General features: G+C 36.8%; 1 protein-coding gene across 1 annotated transcript; it reads left to right on the forward strand.

The window, feature by feature from the left end:
* The first annotated feature begins 16 nt into the window (after positions 1-16).
* Gtf2e1 (general transcription factor IIE subunit 1) lies at positions 17-27855 on the forward strand. Its single transcript, XM_020155740.2, has 5 exons — positions 17-174; positions 5165-5642; positions 15010-15211; positions 21216-21457; positions 24910-27855. Exons 2-5 carry the CDS (start codon positions 5195-5197, stop codon positions 25335-25337), a joined length of 1320 nt encoding a protein of 439 aa, XP_020011329.1. The 5' UTR covers positions 17-174; positions 5165-5194; the 3' UTR covers positions 25338-27855.

A 27855-nucleotide genomic window follows, 5' to 3' on the forward strand; every position in this document is an offset into this window, starting at 1 on the left:
GATTGAAGGCTTCACTATGCTGATTGGCTGTTCTTGTTAAAGGCAGCGGGTCGTTTCCAAACTAGTCGCAGGGATAAGGCGTTTTCTTTGTCGCACAAGTGGCGTGGGCCGGTCTAAGCCGGTAGTTGAGGTGCCGAGGGAAGCTGTAGTGGGAGTGTTCGAGGATTCGCTTCGGTAAACTTATTCCCTGTTCCTTGTTTCCAGTTCCCTGGCCCGGCGTCGTATTTCATGGTTTCCCCTATTTAATCCGTGCCTTAACTGTCCTCTCTGGCCACCTTGTTGCCTTGGTCCTCATCTGGGTCTCCCAAAGAGCCATTGACCCCGAAGCGGTCCTTGTACGACCTCGGGCTTGGCTGCGCCTACTGTGGCCCAAGCCCACCGAGGAGCGTCTGAGGGAGTGTATGGGGTCCAGAGTGGGGAGGACGGAACACTACTGAACGCCCCTGAAGGAGGGCAGCAGGCTCCAGGTTCCGCGTCAGCAGTGTGCGGCTTTGTGTAGAAAGGCGTGGAAAGTGCCATGCCATGCTGTAACCGAGAAGACTGCAGTTAGATTTGTAACATTCCAGCTTCTAGAACTGGAATAGTAGTATACAGAGATAGTCCAACTGGGCGTCCTGCATCCGCTCCCTTTCCCTTTTATTCTCCGCCTTGCGGTCAGTATAGTCTTTTTAAAAATCACAAATTTGATCCGGTCACCTACTGCTTCAAAGCATTGTAAGTTGAGGACGAAGGTGGCTTATAGCTGTCTTCTTCTGTTGTGAAAGCAGGCGTGGAGCAAGTGAATTGTGGGGAAACTGGCAGGATGGCTATGTTGGAAGAACACGTTTTCAACACGTGTGTTGAAAGTTTTGTGTGTACTTGATTGGCTGTCCTAGATATCGGAAGTTCATTGATAAGCGAGACAAAGTCCCTGGTCATAGAGATATACGTGGAGAAAGTATAGGAATGGGAAAAATCTAAGGTGACATGTGAAAAGAGATTCTTCTGTGCTACTATGACGAATCTGGGAAGGCCTCCATGAGGAAATGTCACTTGAGACTTGAAGGATTAAGAGAAAGGAGTTTGGACCTTGCTTTGGGGACAGAGGGAACATGTATGGTGCTCATACAGCTGAGAGTATGCCAGTGTGACTGGATACCTGTAAATGCAGCAGAGTGAATTCTCTTCCACTTTGTTTCTCCAACTTCATGCCCAGCAGTCCATAAATGTTTGTGTGACTGGAATACTTGCAGGTCTGGACTGTGTAGAGAGGTAGGTGAGACTGGGACATGACTTATGATGATTAAAAAGGATCCAAGGGCCCTTAGAGAGAACACACACTCCTGTCTCCAGAGATCAGCTAAACCGTTTTTCTAAAAGTGTCAACTGTTACTCAGCTCGGCTTATTATTTCCTTGTGGGAACATTGGCTCACTTGTTTGCTCAAATATTTCCATTTGCCAAGAGAAGCTGGAAGTTGAAATTTATGTGAACTGTCATGATTTTTGAATGTTGACAATCAATTCAGAAAATGTTCAAAACACTCTGAGTGAAACAATGTGTATGGACTGCGGTTTTAGACCTCTGACCTAAGTAGCTTAAGAAATCCAGAGATATTGAGTAAGGTGGTTTAGCATGAGTGGGGAAGTGGTGGAGGAGAGAAGGCAGTGGTCAGGAAGGCTGGTTTCAAATGGAATTTTTTTTTTTTTGGCAGCACTGGGGTTTGAACTTAGGGCCTCGCAATTGATAGGTAGGCATTACTGCTTGAGCCACTCCGCCAATCGTGTTCTCTGTTTTTGAAAAAAAAAAATTTTTTTTGTTTGAGATAATTATACAGGGTGTTTCATTGTGACATATCTGTGTGTGTGTGTGTGTGTGTGTGTTATAACTGGAATTGGTTCATCCCCCTCTATTTTTCTCTTTTCTACTTTATTCCCCTTCTTATGGTGATTTCAATAGGTTTAAAAATTCTACACTCATTCTTGTGTAAGTACATCAGCCCTATTCACCTTCTTAACTTCCTTTTTACTTTGAACTCAGGGCCTCATGCTTGCTAGGCAGGCGCTCTACCACCTGAGCCACTCTGCCAATCCCTTAACTTCCTTCTTTTACCCTCCCTCTCTCATATGTAACTTCGCCTTTGTGTGGCTTGTCTTTCAAAATATTGCTTGTATTTGTATTAGGTCTGTATTCAACATATGAAAGAAAACATATGGCCTTTGGCTTTCTGAACCTGGCTAGCTTCACTAAAGATAATGTTCTCCAGTTCCATCCATTTCCCTGCAAACAATAAAATTTCATTCTTCTTTATGGCTGAATAAAATTCCGTTGTACATAAATACCACATTTTCTTAATCCATTCATCAGTAGTGGGGCATCTTTGTTTCCATAGCTTAGCTATTGTGAATAATACTAGAGTAAATATGAGTGTGCAGGTGCCTTTATTGTAAACTGACTTAATGTTTCTACAGGTATATCCCTAGGAGTGGAATTGCTGGATCATATGGCGGTTCTATTTTTGGGGTTTGTGTGTGTGTGTGTGTGTGTGGTACTGAGGCTTGAACTCAGGGACTTCACCTTGAGCCTCTTCACCAGCCCTATTTTTTGTAAAGGGGGTTTCAAGATAGGGTCTCGAAAGCCAAGATCCTCCTGATCTCTGCCTCCTGAGTAGCTAGGATTACAAGTGTGAGCCACCAGGAGCCGGTATTTTTTTGAGATGCCTCCACACTGTTTTCCATAGTGATTATACTAATTTACGTTCCCACCAACAGTGTATGAGGATTCCCTTTTCCCCCATATCCTCACCAACATTTGTTTTTGTTTGTATTGTTGATGATATCCATTCTAACAGGAGAGCAGTGGAATCTTAACATGGTTTTGATTTTCATTTCTTTTATGGCCAGGGATGTGAGCATTTCTGCTTTTTTTTTTTTTTTCCTTTTGGAGGAGGCAGAACATTTTATGTTAATTATCTCATTTCATTCATACATAACTGTATGAGGAAGGCACTATTAAGTCACTTTTTATATATGAAGAAATGGAAGCTGAGAATTTTCTTGGACTACAGTCTAAGAAACACAATTGGAATTCAAACCCCAAAATGTTGGATTGCAGAGTCCTCATGTTACTCCCCTGCTCTAATCTTGAGGGCTCCCTAAGGTGTTTCATGCAAAGGAACAAGTGACACAGAGCGTTTTCTATGCAGGATGTGCATTGGCAGGATGTATAATAGCTGGGACACAGGTTGTCTGAAACAGTGGTCAAGGGACTTTTGTTACATATTACAGTCATGCCTAATCTAGCTCTCCTATACCAGCTGAAGCCAAATTTCTGTGAATGGGGCCAAGGGTTGGTATTCTTAAGATGCTGCCCAGGTGATTATGCTTTACAGCCAGGGTTGAGAACCACTGGTCTGGAGCATTGGATGTAATGGGGTAGGAAATACAATAGTAGGAGATAATACTGGAAAAATAGATTATATTGACTTGTACCTGCCCTTCTTTGGTCTTTTGGATGTTTCTGAAGCCATATGTTGTATTCTGCCAACTGTTGAACCTGTAAAACAACAACAAACCTCCACCATAACAAAACTCTTGAAATTGGGTTATATTCAGTATATATACCAAATTGGAAGGGAGAGCAAAATGTGTGCAGTACCATGCTGTGATTCTACTTTGGTGATGAACCCAGGCATCCTTAAGCTTTGGGGTGACAGAAAGGCAATAGTACACAGGTTTGAATCTAGATAAATCAAGGTGCGACTTGGTATCTCATATATAGTTATGCCTGGGTATTTACAGTCTATATGTTTTATTGTAACTGACTTTCCTTTTAATTTTTTATTACAGGTAAGGCTTTATAATCCCTCCTCTCATATGTGTCTAGGTTGGTTATTTAGGGATTTCTTTATATTTATAATACTGTGTATAAAAGCACTTTTTATAAAAAGGGGTACTAAAAAGGGGTTAATGCCTGATTTCAAATAAAAGGTTCAATTGAAACTAATATTAATAACTGAGTATGACTCATTGAAATAGTTCAATGGAATGTCTCAAAAATTTCCTATTTTATTGGGAAGTTTTACTGACTTTAGTTTGTATTGTCAGCCTGGCCATTTTTAATTTGGAACATATTAAATTGATAAAGAAGCTGTCCTTGTTATTAAGGATGTCCTAATCACTTTTCTCATTAACAACTCTCTTCCCCCATTGTCCTTAGAGAGTAAAGTGTGGTTTGAACTTGTTTATAGGATTTGATCAGACACACACAGTTATCAAAACACAGGCTGTGTTAGACTCTGAATTCCAAAGCCCCAGATTTTTTTTGAACAGTCACATGTAAGTCTAACAGCCACATGCCAGCTTAGGCTTTGAGAGGACTGCTTTCTTGGTCTTGGCATGTAAATTAAATACACTTAGCTTTTGCTTTGTCCTACAAGGAATCCAGTATTTCAGGATATCTTGGGCTATTTTTCTTTTCTGCCTTCCTCCCTTCTTTTCTCTTTAAAGACTGAATGGTGTTTACTTAATTATCAGCTTTAACTTTTTAAGGTTGGTAAGGCAGTCTGGATCTAAGTGTTAATTTATTTTAGATTTACAACAATAGTTAATAATTTTTGCCAAATACCCCAAGTGATGATTACATGTGTTTGTTCATTTGTTGTGATTTTATTGTGAATGCCTGACTATTTAAAATATCCTAAAATCTTGGTAGAAAATTTTTACTTAAGAAAAGAAATAAAGACACTTTAAGAATATGCTAACTGCTAGTTTTCTCAGGAAGTTTCTAGCTTCCCCAGAGATCTGTATCATTAAGAATAACGAGCACCTCTTGTACCATTTTTGTGTTTCTCTTTCTGAAATAATGTGGTCTTGATGAACATATCATTGTTATAAATAATAAGTTGCTTTTTGAAATCAAGCACACCTTTGATTGTGAAAGTAGTCATTTAAGAAATAAGTGAAGCTATTTAGGTATAATCTTTTATGCACTCTAGAGGAAAATCTATTCTTCTCTGTTGGGTATTAGAAGTCTTTTAAAACAATATTTGAGTACCTTTGTGATACTCCAAGAATAGTGGTAGCTACTAGCTACCAGTAACAGGTTGATTGTTCTAGATTTAAAATTATTGCATGTCCTCATGTGTACTAATCTTGTGGGTTTGTATGTTTGTTTTCTAAATTCAGTATATTTAAGGTTGAAGTTTGCTGCTAAAGATGGCAGACCCAGATGTCCTCACTGAGGTTCCGGCAGCCTTGAAGAGGTTAGCCAAGTATGTGATCCGGGGGTTTTATGGCATTGAGCATGTGTTGGCCTTGGACATCTTGATCCGGAACCCTTGTGTGAAAGAGGAGGATATGCTGGAGCTGCTCAAGTTTGACCGGAAGCAACTTCGATCAGTTTTGAATAATTTAAAGGGAGACAAGTTCATCAAATGCAGAATGAGGGTAGAGACTGCTGCAGATGGGAAAACCACTCGCCATAACTACTATTTTATCAATTATCGTACTCTTGTTAATGTGGTAAAATACAAATTGGACCACATGAGAAGAAGGATTGAAATGGATGAGAGAGATTCAACCAATCGGGCTTCCTTCAAATGTCCTGTCTGTAGTAGTACTTTCACAGACTTAGAAGCTAATCAGCTCTTTGATCCTATGACAGGTGAGACTTACCCAGTTTTCTAATCAAGCAAAATAAAATGTATACCTGTTTTCTTAAATTGATTCATCTCAATTTTAAGCCTACCATATACCTTATTTTAAAAGTGAATGGATAAGTGTGAGTCAACATAACAGTCAGTCTTTTACTGTCTTTGTTGGTTGTCAAACTACTTTGAGAAGCTTTTGCATAGCCTTTCTCCTTTACAAGGGAGTATACTCATCCATGGGGTTTCTCACCCTGGCTCTCTTGCTTCTGCCCTTGTTTACTGCTATGGCCTAATCTGAACAATTGACATCTCTACCCCTTTGAGTCCATTCTGGGAAGCAGATATGGGAGGATCACTGTATGAGGTTAGCCTGGACAAAAATGTTAGTTAGCAATGTTTTTGTTTTTTTTTTTAATCAAAAAGACGAACAGTAACATAACATAAGTCAGGCATATAATTGGGATTAGTCTGGATTTGGGGAAGGCCTGCAGAAGAAGTTAAGTAACAGCTGAGATCTAAAAGATAAGTAAGAGTTGGCTGGATAAAATAAGAGGGGGAGTCCTTTCCAAGTTGACAAGTGGATAGATATTTAGTGTCTCTTAGCCATTCATTAGTATAAGAGAATTGTCAACAACATGTATAATTTGTCTCATTTAGCCAAATACTTTAGTTTTAAGGATTTTCATTAACATAATTTACCAAACAAGTATTTTCTAAAAATACAATATGTCTGGCCTTAACACAAGAAATTTTAAAATGCTGGGTTGTATGGCTATTTTGTCTTGTTACTTTTAAACTGGAAGAGACGAGTTTTATTAATTGTTCCGTGGATCATTTTTGTCTTATTTTCTAGAGGTAAAAAATCTATGGAAGGACTTGATACTCTTGAATTACAATAATCTTTTGTTATGAAGGAATTTAAGATACAGGTTATTTTTTAGAAAAATTTAACACATGAACTATTTTGTTTAAAAATTACATATTTGTGTACATGCTTCATTTTCTAATTTTGGGGTATGTTGTGTATGGTACGTTTTAAATAATTTAAAATTTTTAAAATGAGAAATAGCCCCAGTGTCAATTTAGATTATTATGAAAAAAAAGCTAGAGAGAGCCTGTGCTCCTTATTTACTGTAAAACAGCTATTTTGCATGTAAAGAGTTCTCTCTTTGTTATTAAATATTTGTCTGAACCTAACTATTTAATAGAGCTTAATTAGGTAAGATCTTGGCTGTAAGAAAATCTTAACCATAAGATTTGCTTGAGTGTAAGAATTGCTTGAGTGTATTAGAGGAAGATGATAAAATATATCCGGAAAGGTCGTATTAATTTTGGCATTTACTCTAGTAGATTGTTTTAAAGGAGCTCTAGGTTTTGGTTTTGTTGAATATGTTGACACTACAGTGGTCCTGTTTTCATCACTCTTGACCTCAGTGGAAGGTGGTGTTCTCAGAAAGGATAATCAGAAGTAATATGCTTCTATATTTATTCATCATTTGAGTCTTATTTAATTTTATGAATCTTTCTAAAAGGTAATTCCACTACTTGTATATCAGTATGTAGGAGATTAATCTATGCTGCTCTTTGAATTTCACCTAGGATTAGTGTCTGCATGAAATTAGTTATAATCAACAGATCGCCTGTGGAAAAGCTGACCTAACACCCAAATACAGCGAGAGTTATTTGAACCAGTGAGTTGAGATAGGATAACAGGCATGAAACATTTTATGAAAGAAAGCTAAAGGTCTGTTATGGCCAGTCTGAACAATATGAGGTAGTCATTAATGAGGGTGGAAAGCATTGGTGCTGGAGAGCAAGAAAAAGTCACTTAACCTTGATGTTACTTAGAGGAGGGTAACCCAAAGTATAATAATACTCAATTGACTGTTCTTTCCACACAGAGAAGCATGAGTTATCATAATTGAAAATTTATAATTAAGGATCCTGGCTCTGAGAATGTATTTGATTATAATTTGGCTTTCATTGAACATTTCTTTAAAAACAAAATGTGCTGAGTTGATATTGTCTACTTGTCAATTCTGGTGTTTTTGGTTTTTTTTGACTACTAATACCTTGCTAAACCTACCTTTACCTGTACATTTTCTTCAGAAATCTTTATCTTTTTCTCTTTGCTTCCTTCCTGTTTTGTTCAGTTTTTATCAACTCTTCCCCCATTATGAAGAAGATAGGAGTGAACTTTTTCTGGTAATACTTAGGCGCTGTCTCAATTGGTAGATTGAGGTTTCATTCTAACCTCAGTTCTGTTCAAACCCATCCTATTTTCTGGCTGATATTGGAGATTGATATTTCTGGCCAAATAGGGATAACTGATAAGATTGTGTCTCCATTTCTTTCTCAACAGTTCTTAGATTGAGCTGTGGTTTATCTTAGCTATCAGGGAACATTCAGAAATTAAATTTGAAGCCTTCTGTTTCTCTGATAAAAAGTTGATACACCAAGTGTATAGGTAGCTCTAGGTAAGTTCCTGAGGAGCACCTGGAAATTACAGATTCAAACTTGAGCCCAGCGAGGATTGTTTTACCAGCATTAATTCATGTGTAGGCCAGTGATCTTCCTACTTCAGTTTACAGCTTTTTCCTACCCATCTCTGCTTTTCATAAAAGATTTTAGACTTTCTCCATATTTTCCATCTGATTTTGTCTTTGGTGGCATTGGGTTTAACTCTAAATATTTGACACATGGCATTTCTAGATCCTTTCTTTATTTCCTTAAAATGGAAACCTAGCCTTTGCCTTCCAGTCCTGGTTTTAAAAGCCTAGTTAGGCAAAACTAGTTATTTTAGTTTTAAATATGGGGGATTTATATAATCAAAATAAAGACAACATGACATGAAATTCCTCAAATAAGCACAATAGCACCTTGTGGTTCATAAGTGCATGTTTTAGATTTAGCAAGCTTTCTGACTATGTAACTGTACTTATAATTTCTATTTTAGCAGTCTTAGCCACTGGTGATTTAATTAATGGCAACTGTAAGTTAAGTTCAGCAACATGTGTTTTTCTCTTTTTAGACATTAAAGTTAGATAATGTAGAAATAGCGTTACGTTTTCTACTTTTAATTTTAAAATTATGCAACCATAAATATGTCAGAAATTTTTGAAGAAAAAATTCACCCATAAAACCATGAGAATTTTACATGTTACCTCTAGTTGTAATCATAGTCTAGAATAATTTGTGATTTCTTGGTTCTTTAACGTGCCAAACTCTTCTGTTACTTTGTGGTATCTGTTTTTTGCTGTGTTGTAGATAAGATGCTTGAATATCTTTGTATATTGCATTTTATTCTTGCTTAAGGTTTTCCTTAAGATTTCTCAGTAGTAGGAATATTGTCAATGAGTGTTTACAGTATCTATAAGTGCATATATGGCACTGTGGTTTTATTATGAGTGCAATAAAATTGTTAGGTCTTTGAATTAAAAATAGTTTGGAAGCCCCTGTTACTCAATTTAACTAGAGACCACATAATCCCATTATAAATAAACTTTGAGAAAAGAGATAATTTGAATTTTTTAAAAAAGGAATTACATAAATATGTATTTAATAAAATCTTAAAGCTATTAATTTATAGATTATCTAGTTTGACTCACCAAATAATTTATGTGTGGGTGTCACATTCACTTACCTATGTTGTACTCTTGAATGTGGAGGCTCTTACAATGTAATATAATCACATAAATCTAGGGGTATATAGATTACTAGGATGTTTTAGAGTGAAGATTAGGGAAGAATGTGATAGCCTTCATGAAGATTCACCCTGTGTTACTTCCTGGAAAAGAGACAAAGATTTTAGGATTAGCATAACGAAGTCTGTAATAAATAACTCTAAAAATAACCAACAGTAGGAATAGACCTCCACCTGGGATAAGTTTTAAGTTATGTAGAACATCCACATAAACTTGATATCTAAATTATTAGGGTCCCACATTGTGAGACTCTCAAATATTTGTTAATGATGTTTACCTTAGTAGGCCAGACTACTTGTTCCTGCCTTCATCTCTTAATACTTAGGGCAGGAGATGCCTTATAAACAGTATTTTCAGTTCCTAAAATGCTGAGAGCACAGACAAATACAGAAATATAGGATTATTTGCTCAATTGCCAAATCTTTTGTTGTCTTTGGAATCTAGAATGAATCAATTACAAGATTATACCCAAAAGCTCAAAGATATGGATTTGGGTAGATGGGAGGGAGGGTGGAAGGGGTGATTATTAGACTAAGTTAAAAGAATCTACAAAAAAAAGTTGTGGAAAGTAAGGAACAAATGTACTTTTTTCCTGGCTCTGGAACCTTCAGGGCTGCAGCTTTTGTTCTTAAGAATTTGAGGGCTTTGTTTTTTGTTTTTTTTTTTTTTGGCAGTGCTTGGGTTTGAACTCATGGCTTCATGCTTGCTCACTCTTGCTAGGCAGGATCTCTACCACTTGAGCCACTTTTTTTGTGTTGTCTATTTTCAGGATAGGGCCTATTTGCCTGGAGCTGACTTTGAACCACCACCTTGATCCTCCTGATCTCTGCCTTTTGAATAGCTAGGATTATAGGTGTGAGCCACCAGTGCCCAGCTGTTTCTTAAAAACTGTTGTGGCTTTGTTATTTTTGGATATGGAAAAAAAGCTAGCTTATTTGTGAAGAATTGCTTTTTAGTTTTGATTCTGGCATACCAAAATTGTCTTTCAAATATTCATGTCAAAGCCACAGACTTTTTGCCTGCCTACTACCTGTTGAGATGAATTTGATTTAAGCCTAATTTGGAAAACTTATTGCAAGCTCTTAGTATTCATCCAAGTACCAAATTTTGATTTGTCATTCTTTGCCCTGCCCCCAGTTCCTTCCTTTTTAATGAGTTCTAGAATTTAGCAATAATGCATGATGGTTAGACCAAATGTAATCTAAGAAAATGTCCATTTGAGGGAGAACAGAGCCAGTTTCATTGATAAATTAAATTTGGGGGTTGGGGTTTTATTGTATACTTTATTAATATACACTTGAGTTCTTTTGTTTTCCAAAACTATTAAACATACTCTATTTTTGTCTTTATATGCATATGAGTATTTTTGCATGTTATGTGTTCTACAGCGAATTATTAAGGGATGGTTTTTCAAATTCTTTATTATAGGTAAAATAATTTTATTTTATGTTCAACTATTGCTGTCATGTGTTTACAATTACACAATACTAATTCTTTTTTCCATATATCTTTCCCTTGTCCAATTAAACTAAAGACATTTGCTTTGTGAAAATGAAGTTTAAAAATTAGAATAAAAGGTGACTGACTTTTTGAGACTTCAACATTTGACTTACTAACATTTTAATAAATATCCCCTTAGACATTCTGAGTTACAAAATTTGTAAGAATAACTTTGTTAAGCTTTTATACAGTAGGTAGTAGTCAGTGACCCTTTTAAAACTGAGCACATCAAGTCATGTCACTTCATGTCCCTTCAAAACTTCAAAAGTTTCTCCTACCATTCAGAAAACAAGCCCTTAACAGAATTTATAAGGTCTTTTATTGATTCTCTCACCTCACCTTCAAACCTGGGAGACTTTTATTTCTACCACTCACTCCCATGTTTGCAGCAGTTAACTTTATTTGTGCCTTGTGAGCGTCAAGCATGCCCTTACTTTGCTTACTTCTTTGCATGCTTTTCCCTTTTGCCCAAATATCATAGCTTGCTCTCTCTTTTTTTTTTCACTCTCTGAAGTTTCCATTCATATCTGTATCAGAGAGGTCTCCTGTGAATTTCCTGAACAATGGAACAATATCCTTTTTTTTTTCACCTTCTTTATCTTCTTTCCCTGTTTTTTTTCCATAATTCTTCCCCAACACCTGATTGTTGTTTTTGGTCTTGACTGTTCTCTACCAGAATGTGAGGTCCAGGAAAGCAGCTCAGCAGAAGATTGTCAAGTTAGGGTAGCAGAACATCAGAATCCCTTGGGATATCAAGCCTGTTGTTTCAGGGTGAGGGCTGTGCAGCAGCAGGCATTTGGTCCTCCCTATTTCCTTGGCCAGCCTTGAGAACATGGGTTGCAACATGGCTCCCACTTCAGTACTGCAGCACCATGCTGTATCAGAGCAGTTGAGCTTATTTTGATTTTTGTGTTGGGGTTGGGAGGGAGGGTTGAGGAGGAATGGCTGAATAATATTCCAGTTGAACTAATACCTTGACAAATCTTGTGACAATGGATTGTGGACATTAGCTGATAGTCTATTCATTGTCTATACTGGAATGAAGAGGGAAAAATACAATCTTAAAAAATTAATTGTTTGGAGATTTGACTCATAATGTATTTTACCCATAGTCTCATTTTATATCTGTCCTTGTTCTCAATTACAAATTTCCAAAGCACTTTCTTGTCAAACTGAAGAGGATAAACAGTTTTTTCACTTTGGCTTTATTTGTATTTATTATTATAATATAATATGTACGTATTGTTTTCCTGACTGAATACTCACATAATTAAAATAACATTTGTTGGGTGGGCTGGAGGCATGCTCAAGTCATGGAACATGTGCCTAGCAAGCATGAAGCCCTGAGTTCCAACCCCAGTATCACCAGAATAAAGAATAAACAAACATTTGTTAATATGAATAACATGTGTGTTAACTTGAAGGCCTTGCCCAGCAGAATAAGCTAAATATATTTAGCCTTTTCTTCTGTGCTTTCTGAATTTTTTTCTTTTGTTCTGAGTTTATATCTCCACTCCCAATTCATTTTTGTTTTCTCATTTTTGAGAAAAAGTTGAAATTAAAACGATATAGAGCTCTTCCCCTTTTCCCTTCCTCTTCCTCCCCACAATTAGGTGTGTAATTTCTTCTCCTTTGGAGTGGTAACTTATTGTCACTAGAAGAGTCCTAAGTCAAGTAAATTCAAGGCATGTAATAAACGATGTTTGTTAATAAATTCTTTGGTACAACTCTTTTCCCTTTCTGTTCCTTCTTTAAAAAGAGAAAGAAAACTTGCAGCATATGCTTGGGGAAAGTTTGCTGTGTTGTAGGTGGAAAGGAAAATAGGTTGAGAAAGGGTAGTGTTACTCAGGGTGGTACAGTGAATTTAGTCTTTTGAGTCAGACAAACTTGTATTTGAATCCAGGTTTAGGGGTTTTTGTTTTCATGCTGTGTTCTGATAAATTTAATATCCTTAAGTCTTCATTACCTTGTATATCAGATTTAGATAGTACTGTAGTGCAGAGTTGCCTCTGATGATTACATGGGAATATTTGTAAAGTAGCTTTCTTCTTCGATAGTTTGTGAGTATAAACAAATACAATGTCCTTGAACTCGTTTTTTCCTCCTAATCCCATGATTTGTCAAGCTTTATGTACAGAATCTTTGTACCTTTATTTTTTCTCTGCTTCCACATTTCTAGATCTAGCTTGCATGTTCTCTCTTTTGTGGCTTAGATTCACTCTTTCTGGTTTTTGCTTTGATCCTTTTATTTTGTTTTTTCCTTTTCTTTTTTCTTTTTTTGGCAGTACTCAGGGCCTTTTGCTTGCCGGTCAGGTGCTCTCCCACTTGAACCATGATGCCAGCCCTTTTTGCTTTAGGTATTTTTTCAAACAGGTTCTCACATTTATGCCTGGCCTGCCCTGGACCACCACCCTCATTTATGCTTCCCCTGTAACTGGGATGACAGGTACATACTACAACACTCAGCCTTTTATTGGTTAAGATGGCAGTCTCATAAACATTTTTTGCTTAAGCTAACTTCAAACTATGATTTTCCCAGTCTCTGACTCCTGAGTAGCTAGGATTACAGGTGTGAGTTACCACACCTGGGGTTATCTTTGTCTTGTATGTGGCAAAGATGGCATAAGGCACTGAGTTTTAATTCTGATTTCTTCTCTGGTCCTTGAGTAGTAAATTCTGTGACTACAACTCACAGAGTGATTTAGTTAGAGGAAGAGTTGGGATACTTATCATTGATTACATAAGTAGCAATTCTGCACCAAGTGTATGCATCAAAATTCCTTGTGGAACTTTAAAATTCACATTCTTGGGCCCTACTCCCAGATCTGTTAAATCACTATTTGTAGGGTAGAGCCTGAGTATAAGTGCCACTAAAACAGATCAGCATTTGTACTTATTAGTTTTGATGACCTCATGTTCTTTCCCAAAATCCTTCAGTGGCTTTCATACTATTAAAGAATAGAGTCAAAATGAAGCTTAGCATTCAAGACCCACTCTGATCACTCTAGTTTATCTTGTAAATTCCTGGTTTTATCATTCTTTTTGATAACTATATTCCTACCAAAGTGAATTACAGGTTAGCACCATTTTTCTTTCTTTTTTATTCCTGTTTTGATTGAACTCAGCACCTTGTACTTCTTAGTTGGGCACTGTACTAGTGATTTTTCAGATGTTGTCTTGTGTTTATGCCTGGGCCAGGCTGGACCACTATCCTCCTATTTACACTTCCTGCATAGCTGAGATTACAGATGTGTACTACCACACCCAGCTTTTTATTGGTTGAGATGGGGTTTCTCAAACTTTTTTTGCCCAGGCTGGCCTTGAACCACAATCCTTCTAGACTCTGCCTCCCAGGTAGCTAGGATTACATCTGTGAGTCACTGCAACTGCCTTTTAGCACACAATTTTTCAATCACCTACTTCTCTTATGATGATCTAGAATGTCCAGTTCCCTTTACCCCTTTTCTTGATCTCTATAACAGTCTTTTATCTTCTGAATTCTACCTCAGATAGATACCTTATTCATAAGCTTTCCATTGTGCCCTCAGTTAAAAGTCATACATCTTTGAACTCTAAAATATTTATATATTTTTGCACCGTTCCCTGATCATGTTTGTTTCTGGATACCTTGCTTCTCTACTAAACTTTAAACTTCTTGATAACAGGCTTTTTGTTGCGTGTTTCCCACCATCACTCTGCTCAGGACGTAGTATGTGCTCAGTTTCCCTGGTCCTCCCTCTCTGTAAGCCCACCGCCCCTTCTGATTTGGGAACAACCAATTTAAATTTTATAATGCTTAGTGAAATTCAAAAAAGGGATAGTTATTTGTTAAAGTAGTTTGAAGTCAGTTTTCATAAAGTGATAAGGTATAAAGAATTTGGCTATAGGTTTAAATATCTTAGAAACATGATTAAAACTGTTATTAGGAGTGAAAATACTTTGAAATACATAAAAATAATGGACACAAGGAAAGATAGATGAATATATGATAATTACCGCAAAAATCTTAATTGTAGAATCTAGATGGTAGGCACATGGATGCTCACTGTAAAATTCTTTTTTGTATATTTGAAAGTTTTAATAAAACATTGGGGGAGGGATAGAGATATAAACTGTTTGCTAACAGCTTGCTGGAAGATTTCACCTCCCTGACCTGAGGCTTTTGTTTTCTCTGTAGGAACTTTCCACTGTACTTTTTGCCGTACAGAGGTAGAAGAGGATGAATCAGCAATGCCCAAAAAAGATGCACGCACACTTTTGGCAAGGTTTAATGAACAAATTGAGCCCATTTATGCATTGCTTCGAGAAACGGAGGATGTGAATTTGGCCTATGAAATACTTGAGCCAGAACCCACAGAAATTCCAGCCCTGAAACAGAGGTGAGTGGAGGCCCTGTGCCCTTACCCAGAGTCCTTTTAAACTTGAAGTTGTCTTAACTTTGGAGGGCAAGGGTGGATAAGTAACCTACCAGGAGCTTAAAACTTTAATGTCACATAGGTTCTAAGCCATGCTACACTTACCAACTAGTGCCTGTGATGGAATTTATTTGTACTGAATGAAGAACAGTATGTGCTGTTTGCATAAAACTTTAGTCAGCTTTAACTTTAGCTACTCACTTTGGGCCTGCAGCTACTCAGCCAGTTGTTAGCTAAACCTAAAGTGGTTGTGCTTCTTGGGGATATTTGCATTTTCAAAAGCCCAAATCCTTCAGAATAGAGCAATTTTTTTTTTGAAACATTTAACTTCACATTATTGGCTTCCTTAGTTTTAAATGCAATTTTCAGTGTTACCTATAGATTAATACTACTAACAGTGGCTCCCTGATTTTGTCAGTGTGCTCCATTGTTTTAATTCCAGAGGCAACTTTAGTTCTACCATGCCATAATAAGTGGTTATATTCTTTTAAAAAAGCTTATATGCACCTTTTCTCTCTCCTCCTTTCAAGATGAATTTATACCCATCTACTTCCTTCTGTAGAGCACAACAGTCCCAGTTGTACTTGTATAATTTTTAATAGACTCTCTTAGTATTTTATTTCCTCTGGTACTTATGTTACAGAATAGTGAGTTCTGAGAAAGTTGAATTTCTTTCAAATGGTTAAAAACAATCCAATTTTACAGAAACATTTGCATCTATATTACTTATTGTGAATTTTCTAATCTAACACTGTATAACAGGATGCTTTTGTCTATGATAACAGAAAATCCAACTAGGAGTAGATTGAACAGTAAAAAAAATTTTGTCTTCTTCCATGACAAAAAACCCTGAGGAATTACAGTTCAGAATTTATTAATTTCATAACTAAATTATATCCTAAAGGAACTAGATTTGTTCTATTTTTATACTCTGTTGAACTCAGCCTGTTCGTTGTCCTCTTAGAACTGTGATGGGAACTAACCTAAGGTGTTCATGTGTTTCTAGAGTATTATCTGCAGATGAAACTATTAAAATGTAGAAAAAGGGACTGTCCTTTCCTGTGTCTTATTTTAAGACTGAAGAAAGCTTTCCCAGAGTGCCCATTTATCCTGTCTATTCCCCAGTGTCTCACTGGCTAGAATAACTTTTTATTTATTTAGGGTGGTACTGGGGTTTAAACTCAGGCCTCCCACTTAGTAGGCAGGCACTCTACCACTATTTTGTAACTTTTAAGCCAACATCTGGCAAAAGAAGTGAGATCACATGATTGGTGCTGAAACCAGTTAAACTTTGACCATAAGGCTGGGGAAGATCCAAGACTTCTTTGGACCAACTGTCTTCTTGTATGTGAATAAAATCAGTAAAACAAGACAGAAAAGAGCCACAGTTGGTAGGAAACTATTATCATCTACCTCATAGATAGCCTTAAGTTTTTATTACTGTTACATGGTCACTTATCAAGAATTAATTTTTGATACTTTTTTCCTCTATCTACTTAACTTATACTGTAGTTCTAACCTAGAAGCCTGTGAGGAAAATTAATTTTACAAAAACATGATTTTCTACACCTGTGTATTATTTTATGTTGAAGTGTGCTTCAGTACTTTTTGACTTAACCTTGTTTCTTCTACCTTTAGTTATCTGTCCTGTTTATCAGGAAGCTTTCCATTACAGTAGCATTCAGTCACCACCAGCACCACTGGCATCCTGCCTCTAGTGTTGCCCACCTACCACAGTCCACTTGCCATTCCAGGAGCTTGTTAGATAACCCTTACTCCATGACTGGTACAAGTCTTAGTGGTGCAGCAATCAAGCCCAACAGCAGTATGCTGTATCAAGTCACCTTCTCATCAGGAATAATAGTGAGTCTTGGAGTGAAGAAGAATCAGGATTTCCTGATTAAGAAAGAGGAAACCCAACATCCTGGTCACTAAGAAGGGGGAGGGGAGAGATAGGCAAGAAAGGCAGAATGGGATTCCTAGAGCTGCCAGTTATAACAAAGTACAGTGGTTTCATGTGGTCAGGGAAGAAACTATTGGAGCTAGGTTAGAAGGTACCCTGACTAAGATGGCCCCAACAAGCATCTGACAAGCTTCACTGCCTGGATATAGCATTCTATGGTATTGATTTGGCTTTTTTGTACTATGGGAGCATAAAGTTCTGTAATAGCTCATCCTGCCTCAAGGATATAATAACCCATCTTGCCCCAAGGATAAGAAAAGAAGCATCCAAAGTGATATGAAGCTGGATGCCACTAGCTCACACCTGTAATCCTAGCTACTTGGAAGTCTGAGATTGGGAGGATCGAGGTTTGAGGCCAGCACAGGCAAATAGTTAATGAGAATTCATCTCCAAAATAGCCAGAACAAAGTGGACTGGAGTTGAGTCTCAAGTGGTCGAATGCCTGTTTTGCAAACATGGAGCCCTGAGTTCAAACCCCAGTCCACCAAAAAAAAAAAAAAATGGTATGAGAACTCTGAGACAATAGTTGATGGATTTTTTTTTTTATTTTAACCTAGTTTGATTACTGATCTATAATCAGCTAAATTATAACATCCCCAAATCAGAGGCTGTCTCTGCGGTAATTAGTAGTTTAACTCAGGAGTTGATGGACAGTTCTAGCCTTTTTGCAAGTCAGCCCTTTGGTGATAGGTAAAGTTTTACTGTCTTTCTGAAGGAATTCCTTGCCCTAATCTTCTCTTTTCCATCATCTCTTAGCACTCGCCTTAACGGTCTTTTAAAAATCAGTCTTGGAAGGCTGGGGACATTGTTTAGTGGCAGAGCAATGTGCTTAACATGTACAAGGCCAGCACATCTGACCTCCCCCCAAATTAATTTAAAGTAGTAATCCTTTCTCTTAATTTTCATCTTTTGAAAGTTGTAAAAATTTCTTAAATAATTCAGAAAAGATTCAAGCATAAATTGCCATTTTTATCATCTTAAATGAAAATGTGTATATCCTCTCCATAGAAGAAATTTAAATAGACAGAAGGAATGAACTTACATGTCTCTCATCTACATTTTCTTTAGTGTCACCATCACATTGGCTAGTGATTTATTTTTGTGTCTGTAGTGAAGGTAAAAATAAAATTTGTAGAGATATCCCTATGGTTATGGCATCTTTAAATTTTTCAAATTTGTTTGATTTGTGTTCAGATTTCTTTTGCTTTAGGCCAGGTGTGGTGGCTCACACCTGTAAAGCCTGAAATCCCATCTACTTGGGAGGCAGAGAGTGGGAGGATGGCAGTTTGAGGCCAGCCTAGGCAAAAAGTGAGACCCCCATCGCAACAAAAAAAGCTGGGAGTGCTGTGTTGTAGCTGTAATCCCAGCTACGTGGGAGGTATAAATAAAAGGATCATAGTCCATGCTGGCCCTGGCACAAAAAAAAAAAGCAGAACCCTATTGAAAAATAACTAAAGCAAAAAGGTCTGGGGTCATGGCTCACATGGTAGTACTGTAATAATAATAAGAAGAATAGTAAACAAAAAAAAAAGTAAAATAAACTGTATTGTTTCAAACGGAAGTAAACTCTACCTTGAATTTCTGTAACACAATACTGAAAACAAAAGTCTTCTAAACAATCTTATTTTTCTTATAGTCTACAAGTATGTTGTATGCTTTCATGGGATAGTCCCCAGAGTTGACATTAAAGATAGAGCATATAGGAAAACTGTGAGTTCAGGATTATGTGTAGAAAGAAACAGAGTAGCTTCAGAAAGAGTGAATGATCATTTAATAGTCCAGATGAAGGAAAAACAGATAAGGATGTTGTTGACGAGGTTAGAGCTAGAGAACCATGCCTTTCTTGTCTCTTCCAAATGAGGCCAGCTAACTCAGGGAGATACATTTTGAGGCAGACAGTATAGTGAACAGGCTTAGCACATAGGATAATGATACTGACTGAGGCTAGAAAAAGAGTCAGGGAGACAAATGGTGAAGGAGGAGAGACTCAGAGTGTAGAAAAAGCACAAAACCATTTAAAACATATCAGGCCAGGAGAGAAGAGGAAAGAAAGAGAAGTGAATGCTGAGGAGACCAAAATTCAAAAAGCCAACATACACTTAAGTAAGAAGAGTCAGATTACAGTGAAGGCAACCACATAGCTTTTTAGAAAATATAATGGCCAGGGATAGATACGGTTAAATTGAGACACACTGTAAATGGTACAAAAAGTAACATCAGATGAATGCAGAAAGAAATAGAAGGTAGAAAGAAACCAATTACTTGCAGCTGTAGCATGAGACCTCAAAATATAACAAGACAAATAAATGAATTAGATATATTTAGAAAGACTCAGAGTGGGAGAGCGAGGAACTGGTACAGAATGGGAGCAAGGAGACAAACAGAGAAGAGGCAAAGAAATGGTTGAGACACGTAACAGAGAGCAGATGCCAGGATGAAAAGGATTTGGGAAAGAGTGGTGTACAAAGTAGCCATGGGTAGTACAGAGGCAGTAGCTGGAAGGCATGGATTAAATGACTGGATCAACATGGATTCAATAACTAGAAAGCTTGTTGTTTGACTGCAAAAGTACCAGTGGGGTAGTAGATATCCAGAAGTAGGACAAGAGGAATGGGATAATACTAAGGTTACTTACAGAAGATGACCAGAAACAGTATTGTAAGGGAGAGACATAATGGGCCAGCCAGATACATAAACAGAATACACAACAGAGAAACCATGACTAAGCATGAGACAAAAAGCCCAAGTAGCTATGAAGTGGGCTCAGAAAGAAATGAAGAGCAATGAATAAGCAAAAAAGACAAGGGGCTAAAATAAAGGAAAAGTAGTAATTGGTTTATGAGGAGAGAAAATTAATGAAGTATTAGTTAGATTCAGAATGAGACAGGCTGCACACTGAAGACAATCCAGGATCCATTGAAAAGATTTAGAGAAATGAAAGCAGTCAAGGGGAAAAATGGCTAAGGTATTCGAGTCAGTGGACACTGAAAAGAGCATAACAAAAGGTGTGGAGTGAGCAGGTACTTCAGGAAACATGAAGATAATTTATGGGATAAAACAGCTGTGTAAACAGGTAGGGAAAGTCCTGTGTAGAAGTTGCTGCAAAAAAGCAGGCAGAGAAAGAAAAGGCATGAGCTCAGACAGAGAGTCAGATATATTCAAAAGAATTTAGAATAGACTGAAAGTGAAAGAACCAGGGAAAACAAGAAGCAGCAAAAAGATGGAAAACTTGGCTTCACTCACAGAGATAGGGGAATGTTAAGTGACCTGAGAAAGATAAGGAATGATGAGGCCCACAACATGCTGACAGCAAATAAGTTTATGGGGAGTAGAGAACAAAACAAAACAGAGTAAGAAACACATCATAGTCCTTGTGGGACAGAAATAGTGGGTGGGGACAGTTAAGGAAATGGAAAGATACAGCTTGATAGAAAAGAAGCTAGTTTGTGCAGAAGGCTTTGCCTTGCTCAGTGAATGACAGGAGGAAGATGTTAATGCTAAGTTGAGGCCTGACTTTGTGGAATGCTTTTCTAACACCTTCCATGGTTGGCACACAGAAGAACTTTGGATTATTCTTGGTTGAGCTAAGAGAATATTTTTAAAAATAAAACTTTTTATGTTGTTATTGTTGCTTTTTAACAAATTTCTTGTAGAAGATATTACTGATACACTTTTTGTTTTTATTTTTGCCAGACAAGTGTCTTTAAGTGGATTATATCACATTATTCTTTCCCTGCCTCAAGTATTATCAAAACCTCTCAATCTATAAAACTTCAGTCATTTGTACCAGAGGAACCAGTATTTGAGAACCTTAAAAAAATATGATGTTCTAATCTCTTCAGCTTTTCAGTTAAAGAAGAGATCTCTCTGAATTGTTAGAGAATGTGTGCTTGATTGCTAGATAGCATTTATTCATAATACTTTGGTAATACTCCAGCTGTCTCTTCTTTTCTAACACCGAGACTTTAATTTTTCTTCTTCCTATTCTTTAATCTTCTTATATAGCAAGGACCGTGCAGCAACTACTGCTGGATCTGCTAGCCTGGCAGGTGGGCACCACCGGGAAGCATGGACCAGCAAAGGCCCCTCCTATGAGGACTTATATACTCAGAATGTTGTCATTAACATGGACGACCAAGAAGATGTTTATCGCACCTCTGTGGAGGGGAAATCTGCCAAAGAGAGACCCATTTGGTTGAGAGAGAGCACTGTCCAAGGGGCATATAGTTCTGAAGAGATGAAGGAAGGTAAGAGTAGAATCAGTAAAATGAATGTCTTGGGTTCAGTGGAAAATGAATTTGACTTAGAGCTCCATTTTTAGATTTGAAAAACTGCCATGCTATCTTCATTTCTTGGAAAAGTCTGTTGTGTTCAGGGTGGCCAAGTTTACCTTTCCTGTAATCTTCTGTTGGCCTTATTTATATGCATTTTATTTTTCTGAATTGGGAGCCATAAGTGTACAGTAGTCCAAACTTTTTAATGTTATTTCCTTATAAATACTGAGGAGTTTGTGCTGCTTGAAATATATGCAAAGAATACCACATGATAAAGGACTGAGCATTCTGACAGCCCAAAAAGATTGATAGAAATTTATTCTAGAAGATTTTGGAAATCTCTGTGAGCCAGACAGGTTGAGAATTTTATCATCTTCACAATTTTGAAAACTGCAAGATTTTACTTTTTAAATTCTAGTCTAAGTTACTGGATTTGGACTTTGGGTGATGATAAAGAAATGGGAGGCTAAGTCTGGACAAGGGCTACTCAGAAACAGAAAAGCAGAGGTGACAGTGAGTGTCTACCTCTGGTTAGATTTCATCATTCTCTGTTTCCAGATTATGTATCACCACTAACATTACCTGAGTGTGATTCTTTAATGCTAAAGAATAATCAGTAACTAAAAACCACTTGTGGGATTGTTTCTTTTTAACCTTTTTGTAAAAATAGCATGAAGTTTTAGGTAGTGATAGTAAAAGCAGATAATACCTCTAGTGTGATTCTCTTTGATCTTTATTGATTTTTTGGGTAGAAAGTGTAGTACTGGGGTTTGAATTCAGTGCCTTGCACTTGCTAGACAATCACTCTACCACTTGAGCCACAACTGCAGCCCTCTTTTTGATATTTCAGTTCCAGTCAAGGAAGAAAGAAAAGTTCCCTGACAACTGTACTTTACTCTCCCTCCTCCTCACTAATTAGCTTGCTATGTTTAGTTATTTTGATTCAAGTTGTTCTACTTTATATAGAAGTTAGGCTGTCTATTTAATAGATTTGTTTTCCACAACTTGGCTTATTGCCAAACCTTCTTTACTTTGAACTTAGAAACAAAATTAAAAGAATCAAAGTTGTTGTTGATCAATCAATATTCTATAGTGTTAAGCTCTTAAATTTGATATTTACAGTTCTAGAATAGAATATGACTTATATGGACCTTAAGTAAGTTAGTCTACTCAAGTTCTCTCCATAAAATAGGATAGCATTTGTCTAATACTAGACAAATTTAGATTTGTCTTTGTTAAATTTCATGATGTTGAATAGGCCCCATCCAATGAATGTATGAAGTACTTCAACTTATATTGATACATTCTTGAATTTTTAAACACTTCAATCATGTCCTCATACAATACTGAAAGGTAATTCCTTTTGATTCTGTTTTCCTTTATAAATAGGCCTCTTTCCCAAGGCCACCTCCACCCTTAGGTTTTGTTTTTTCTTTTTAAAGACCATATCTAATCCTAATAAAATACTTCATTTGAGACTTAGTGACTAGAAATGGTACATGGTGTTTATATATAGACCAGTCATTAGTGATTTGAGTTTTATTTCTGTATCTTGCTGGTTTTTACCTGATTTTCTTTGTTGCTTTGGTTCTGGAAGCATGTTAGCACTAATAGATGCAAGGACCTATCAGTTCCCTCTCCTAACCTGCAGCTGATAGTTTGGATCATGTCTTTCAACTTCTTTTAGATTATTTTTCTATAAGCAGATTGTCCTGTACTTGTCTATATAAAAACCTACTACCTTAAACAACCTTAGCTCCTCTTGCACTTTTTGCTGTAGGAAAGCTGTTGAGCCCCCACAATTGCTTAGCATCATCAGCGATTAGAGACTCACATGCAATTCCTTACCCTTTTGTTGTTGTTGTAACACTGTATGGCAGTAAGAGCTCTGGAGAGGAGGTTCTGCCTTTGGCAATGTTTTGAAGTAGTTAAATTTGATTTAACTCCCATTTTGACATCTATGTTATCTTGAGTCTCTGTTCTTTGACCTCTTTTTCTCTCTCTCTCTCTTATGTGCCCAATATCTCACTTAGGAGTTCTATTCTTTACAAAATGTTCTGGCTCATACATGCTGTTGTGTTAATGAAAAGATGATTTCACTTCATGCATGGCCAAAATTGACCATTTCTGAGCCTTCTTTTGATGATGACAGTAGATAACACTTTCCTAGGTGCCAGTCCTGTTCTAAGCAGTTTACATCCATTTAATCTCCGCAGTAATTCAGTGAAGTAAATAGTAATTTTTTTTCCTTTTTTGAACTTGAGAAAATAGAAATGTGACTTAATTAAAATCACACAACTAATAAGTGTTAGTAATTTAATCAAGGAGTCAGATTTCAAGCACCAATTTTAATCCTTTTATCAATTCTAAATGGTAGTATGTTTGGTATTATCAGAATGCAAAATACAAACTTAAAAAAAGTTTCATCTGCAGTATGTCAGTCAAGATGTACACACAAAATGATAGGAAGTGTGTGGTGATAGAAGATTTATTCCTGAAATTAGATACCTTTTTATAAAAAGTTCAAAGTATGCTTAGTTTGCTTCAGGAAAATAAAACTGCCATTTACTCACTCATTCGTCAAATACTTAGTGCCTAACAAGTGGCAGGTATTATCTCAGCACATGGGATATCGGTAAATAAAAAAAGACAAATGCCTGTGTTATAAAGTCTACATTCTTGGAAAGGAGATAACAAAGATAATAGACATAAGTTATTTATTATGTTAGAAAATAAATGCTGTGGGGGGAAAAATAGAGCATTGGTAAAGTGGCATTTGAGTGAAGACTTGGAAAGATATTCCAGGCAGAGGAAACAGGGCATTTGTACAATGCCCTGAGGTAGAAATGTGTCTGGTATATACAAGGAATACAGTGGAGGCTACTATAGCTGGAGCTGAATGAGTAAGAGAAAGGAGAAATAGGTAAGAGGTTAGGTGGTCAGGAGGGCTTCCAGATGAGGTAGAACCATAGAGACTGTGGTAAAGCCTTTGACCTTTCCTCTGAGCCATGTGAGGAGCCATATTTTGATTTTCTGTTTTTGCCATCTACTATACTTGGTCCTACATAGACATCATTTCATATGTTCTTATCCAGAGCCTTGTAAGGTGCATCCTTTTATTACCCTATTTTACAGAAAAAGTATGGGAGTTTAGAGATTAAATAACTTGCTCAACGTAGTAGGTACCTCTTGAGTATAGAAGAGCCCAGATCAGATCTGTGCTATTTTACCCGTAAAACCCACATACCGACCATTAAGCTACTCAAGCTCACGTTTGCAAGAAACATTTTAATATTTTATAGTACAGCAACTCAAGAATGAAAGCAGTGAAGGCTGTGTCTCTTATTATCTATTAAATTATACAATTCATTAGTCACAAAGAAATGCTTTCTAGATTTAAGGATCTTTCTGGGTTTCACCCCCAGGTGGCATAGATATGGACACATTTCAGGAGCATGAGGAGGGCCGTGCAGCGCCTGATGATAATGAGGAGGTCATGCGAGCACTCCTCATTCATGAGAAGAAGACTCCCTCTGCCACAGCTGGCTCAGTGGGGGCAGCTGCTCCTGTGACTGCTGCCAATGGCAGTGACTCAGAGAGTGAGACCAGCGAGTCAGATGACGACTCTCTGCCACGTCCTGCAGCCGTAGCTGCGCGTCATCGGGAAGAAGATGAGGAGGAGGACGATGAGTTTGAGGAAGTAGCAGATGACCCCATTGTCATGGTAGCTGGCCGTCCATTCTCCTACAGTGAAGTGGGCCAGCGGCCAGAGCTGGTGACCCAAATGACACCAGAAGAGAAAGAAACATACATAGCAATGGGACAGCGCATGTTTGAGGACCTCTTTGAGTGAAATTTTGCTGCTTTCTGTAATGCTAATTTCAAAAAGAAACTCTCTACCTTTGAAGAAAAGTGTTTAAGTGGCTCCTTGTCCCTCTTTATGTAAAGCACCTGTTAATCTAGAGCAAAGGCTAACAGGAGAGAAAGTTTGGGTTTTATGCCAGAAACTTCCCAGAAAGGTAGGTTGACTAAGCATTCCCTTCCCTGTTACCACTGCTATTCATATTTTACTGTATTTCCTTATCTCAGTTTTTCCTTTCCTTTTTAAAAGACACATTTTTCTCCCTCTAAAACACTGGGGGAAGTCCGTAAGGTAAATTCTTCTTGCCTGCCTACAGAAGCCCACTATGAATGTTATGGTAATTTGCTAGTGAAATCCTTTTTATCTGTTCTGACCCAAGTATTCCAAACAATTCCTTATATTGCTGTCAATCAAAGGAGCTTGTCAATAGGCAAATCTCTGATAAGAGGTGGAAAAGTCCTAACAATTCATCTTCCCTCAAATTAAGGTTAGGGTCAGTATGTAAGGGGAGGTGATGGTGTGTGTAGAAGAGGAATATATATACCGAAATCTTGTGATTAATATCTAAACCAGAATTTGTGTCTTTAGAACTGATCAGATTGGTGGATTCTATTGTTTTGCTTAATGCTTTTTGGTTTAGATTTTGAGTTTTAGAAAACAAAAGTATGCTTGGTAAATCCTTATGAAGAGATTAGAAAAAAATGTGGACAAACGACAGAGTCCATGTAAAGTGCTGAGGATAAGAGAGCATTGGCAACAGTGCCTTATGACTGCCTGGGTTCTGATTTGGAAATCCTTTATGTAGAGTTGAGATTGGTCCCAGTTTTTTCTGTTGCTTCTATAGATCTCTTGCTATAAATTAAAGAGACCATTCCAGCAGAGATCAGCATAGAATAATTGATTATTCCACTATCTCTCTCACTTTCAAACATCATTAAAGACTTTCTTTGTGTCTCTTGAGTGTTGTCAAACATACTTTAGTGCACCCAGTATATTGTTGAATATTGTAACATCAAAGAACATGCTTTATTTGAGCTCTGATATGTATGTGGCATGGTATTATTCCTGGTGGCAGAACTTTAAAAATAAAAGGTCTGCAACAATTATATTTTTTTTTAATTCTAACAATTGTATTTTTTGTATCATTTTTCCTTGCATTGTAATTTTTAAGTATTTATCATTTTAGAGTACATGTGTTAAGTTAAGATAGTATTTTAGACTATCTGAGCCTTGTACAAAGTGATGTTTCATTTACTTGGGTTGTATTAGTGACTGAATATTGAGAATAAATCCATTTTATACTGACTGAAACTTGTTAATTTCTAGCTTTGTAACATCTTGGAACAAAATTAAAATGTGTACTCGTCCCATCAAAAAATGTTAAAGACTTTTTTTCTCTACTAGTCATCTTATTTCATTTAATAGGTGTAATTGTATGTGATCTAGACTTTTTCTGGCAATAAGTTGCCTTAAGAACGACGACCTTTATATATGTATCTCTTATACATGAGTCTATTCATCTTTTAAACATTGTTAAACTTTTATAGTTCTAGAAAGAGGTTAATTTAAATGAAATGATAACCAGATGCTAATTTTTTAAACATGGTTAATTTGTAAAACTATCTGTTCTTTTTAAAATTTTATGTGAGTATGTATATATATAAGTGTGGAATTGTGTTATGGAAAAATGTCCCAAGTGGAGACAGAAGTATAAAGGTACTCATCTCAGGAATGTGTGAAATAGAATAGAAAGATAGATAGGGTCACTAAATGTGTGAAAATCAAGAATTAAATATTTTTCCTTGCAACCATGTAGCCATTTAAAAAAATATATTATCGAGCCAGGTGTGGTGCTTGTAATCTAAGCACTTGTGAGGCTGAGGTAGGAAGATCATGAGATTGAGGCCAGCCTGGGCTGCATAGTAAGACTGTCTCAAAAACAAAACAAAACAAAAAATAATATATTGAGAAGAAAAAATACTCATAATGTGTTAAGTATGGAAGTATTTAGTTTTTTTCTAGGGAGTGGGGTGGGATGAGGTGGAGTGTGTGAAAAGGAAAAATTGCCTAACATATAGTGCTATGTGGCAGATCCTACATTATATATATAAACTAATTTAATCTTTTGTAACAAACCTGTGAGGTAAGTATATGTATATAAAAATATTGGGAATGAGAGTTACAGTGATCTGAATGTATTACAATGGGAAAGATGTTCCCATTTTGGGAAAAAAAAAATCAAGTGGACAATTAATGAATTTCATGTAGGAATAACTTATAGAGATAGCAGAGTGTACTGGCAGAGTGGCTCAAGCGGTAAGATCACCTGCCTAGCAAGCATGAAGCCCTGAGTTCAAATCCCAGTGCCACCACAAAAAAAGAAGAAATAGCAGTGTGACAAAAACAAGCTCTTTTTAGATTAATGCTAGGATTTTTAGATGTAACCCTTTTTTGTTTTTAAATCCTTGTTCAATGTTTCCTTGAATAAACACTTGATTTTCTAACTCAA

Source organism: Castor canadensis, chromosome 5 (assembly GCF_047511655.1).
Source record: "Castor canadensis chromosome 5, mCasCan1.hap1v2, whole genome shotgun sequence".
NCBI lineage: Eukaryota > Metazoa > Chordata > Mammalia > Rodentia > Castoridae > Castor > Castor canadensis.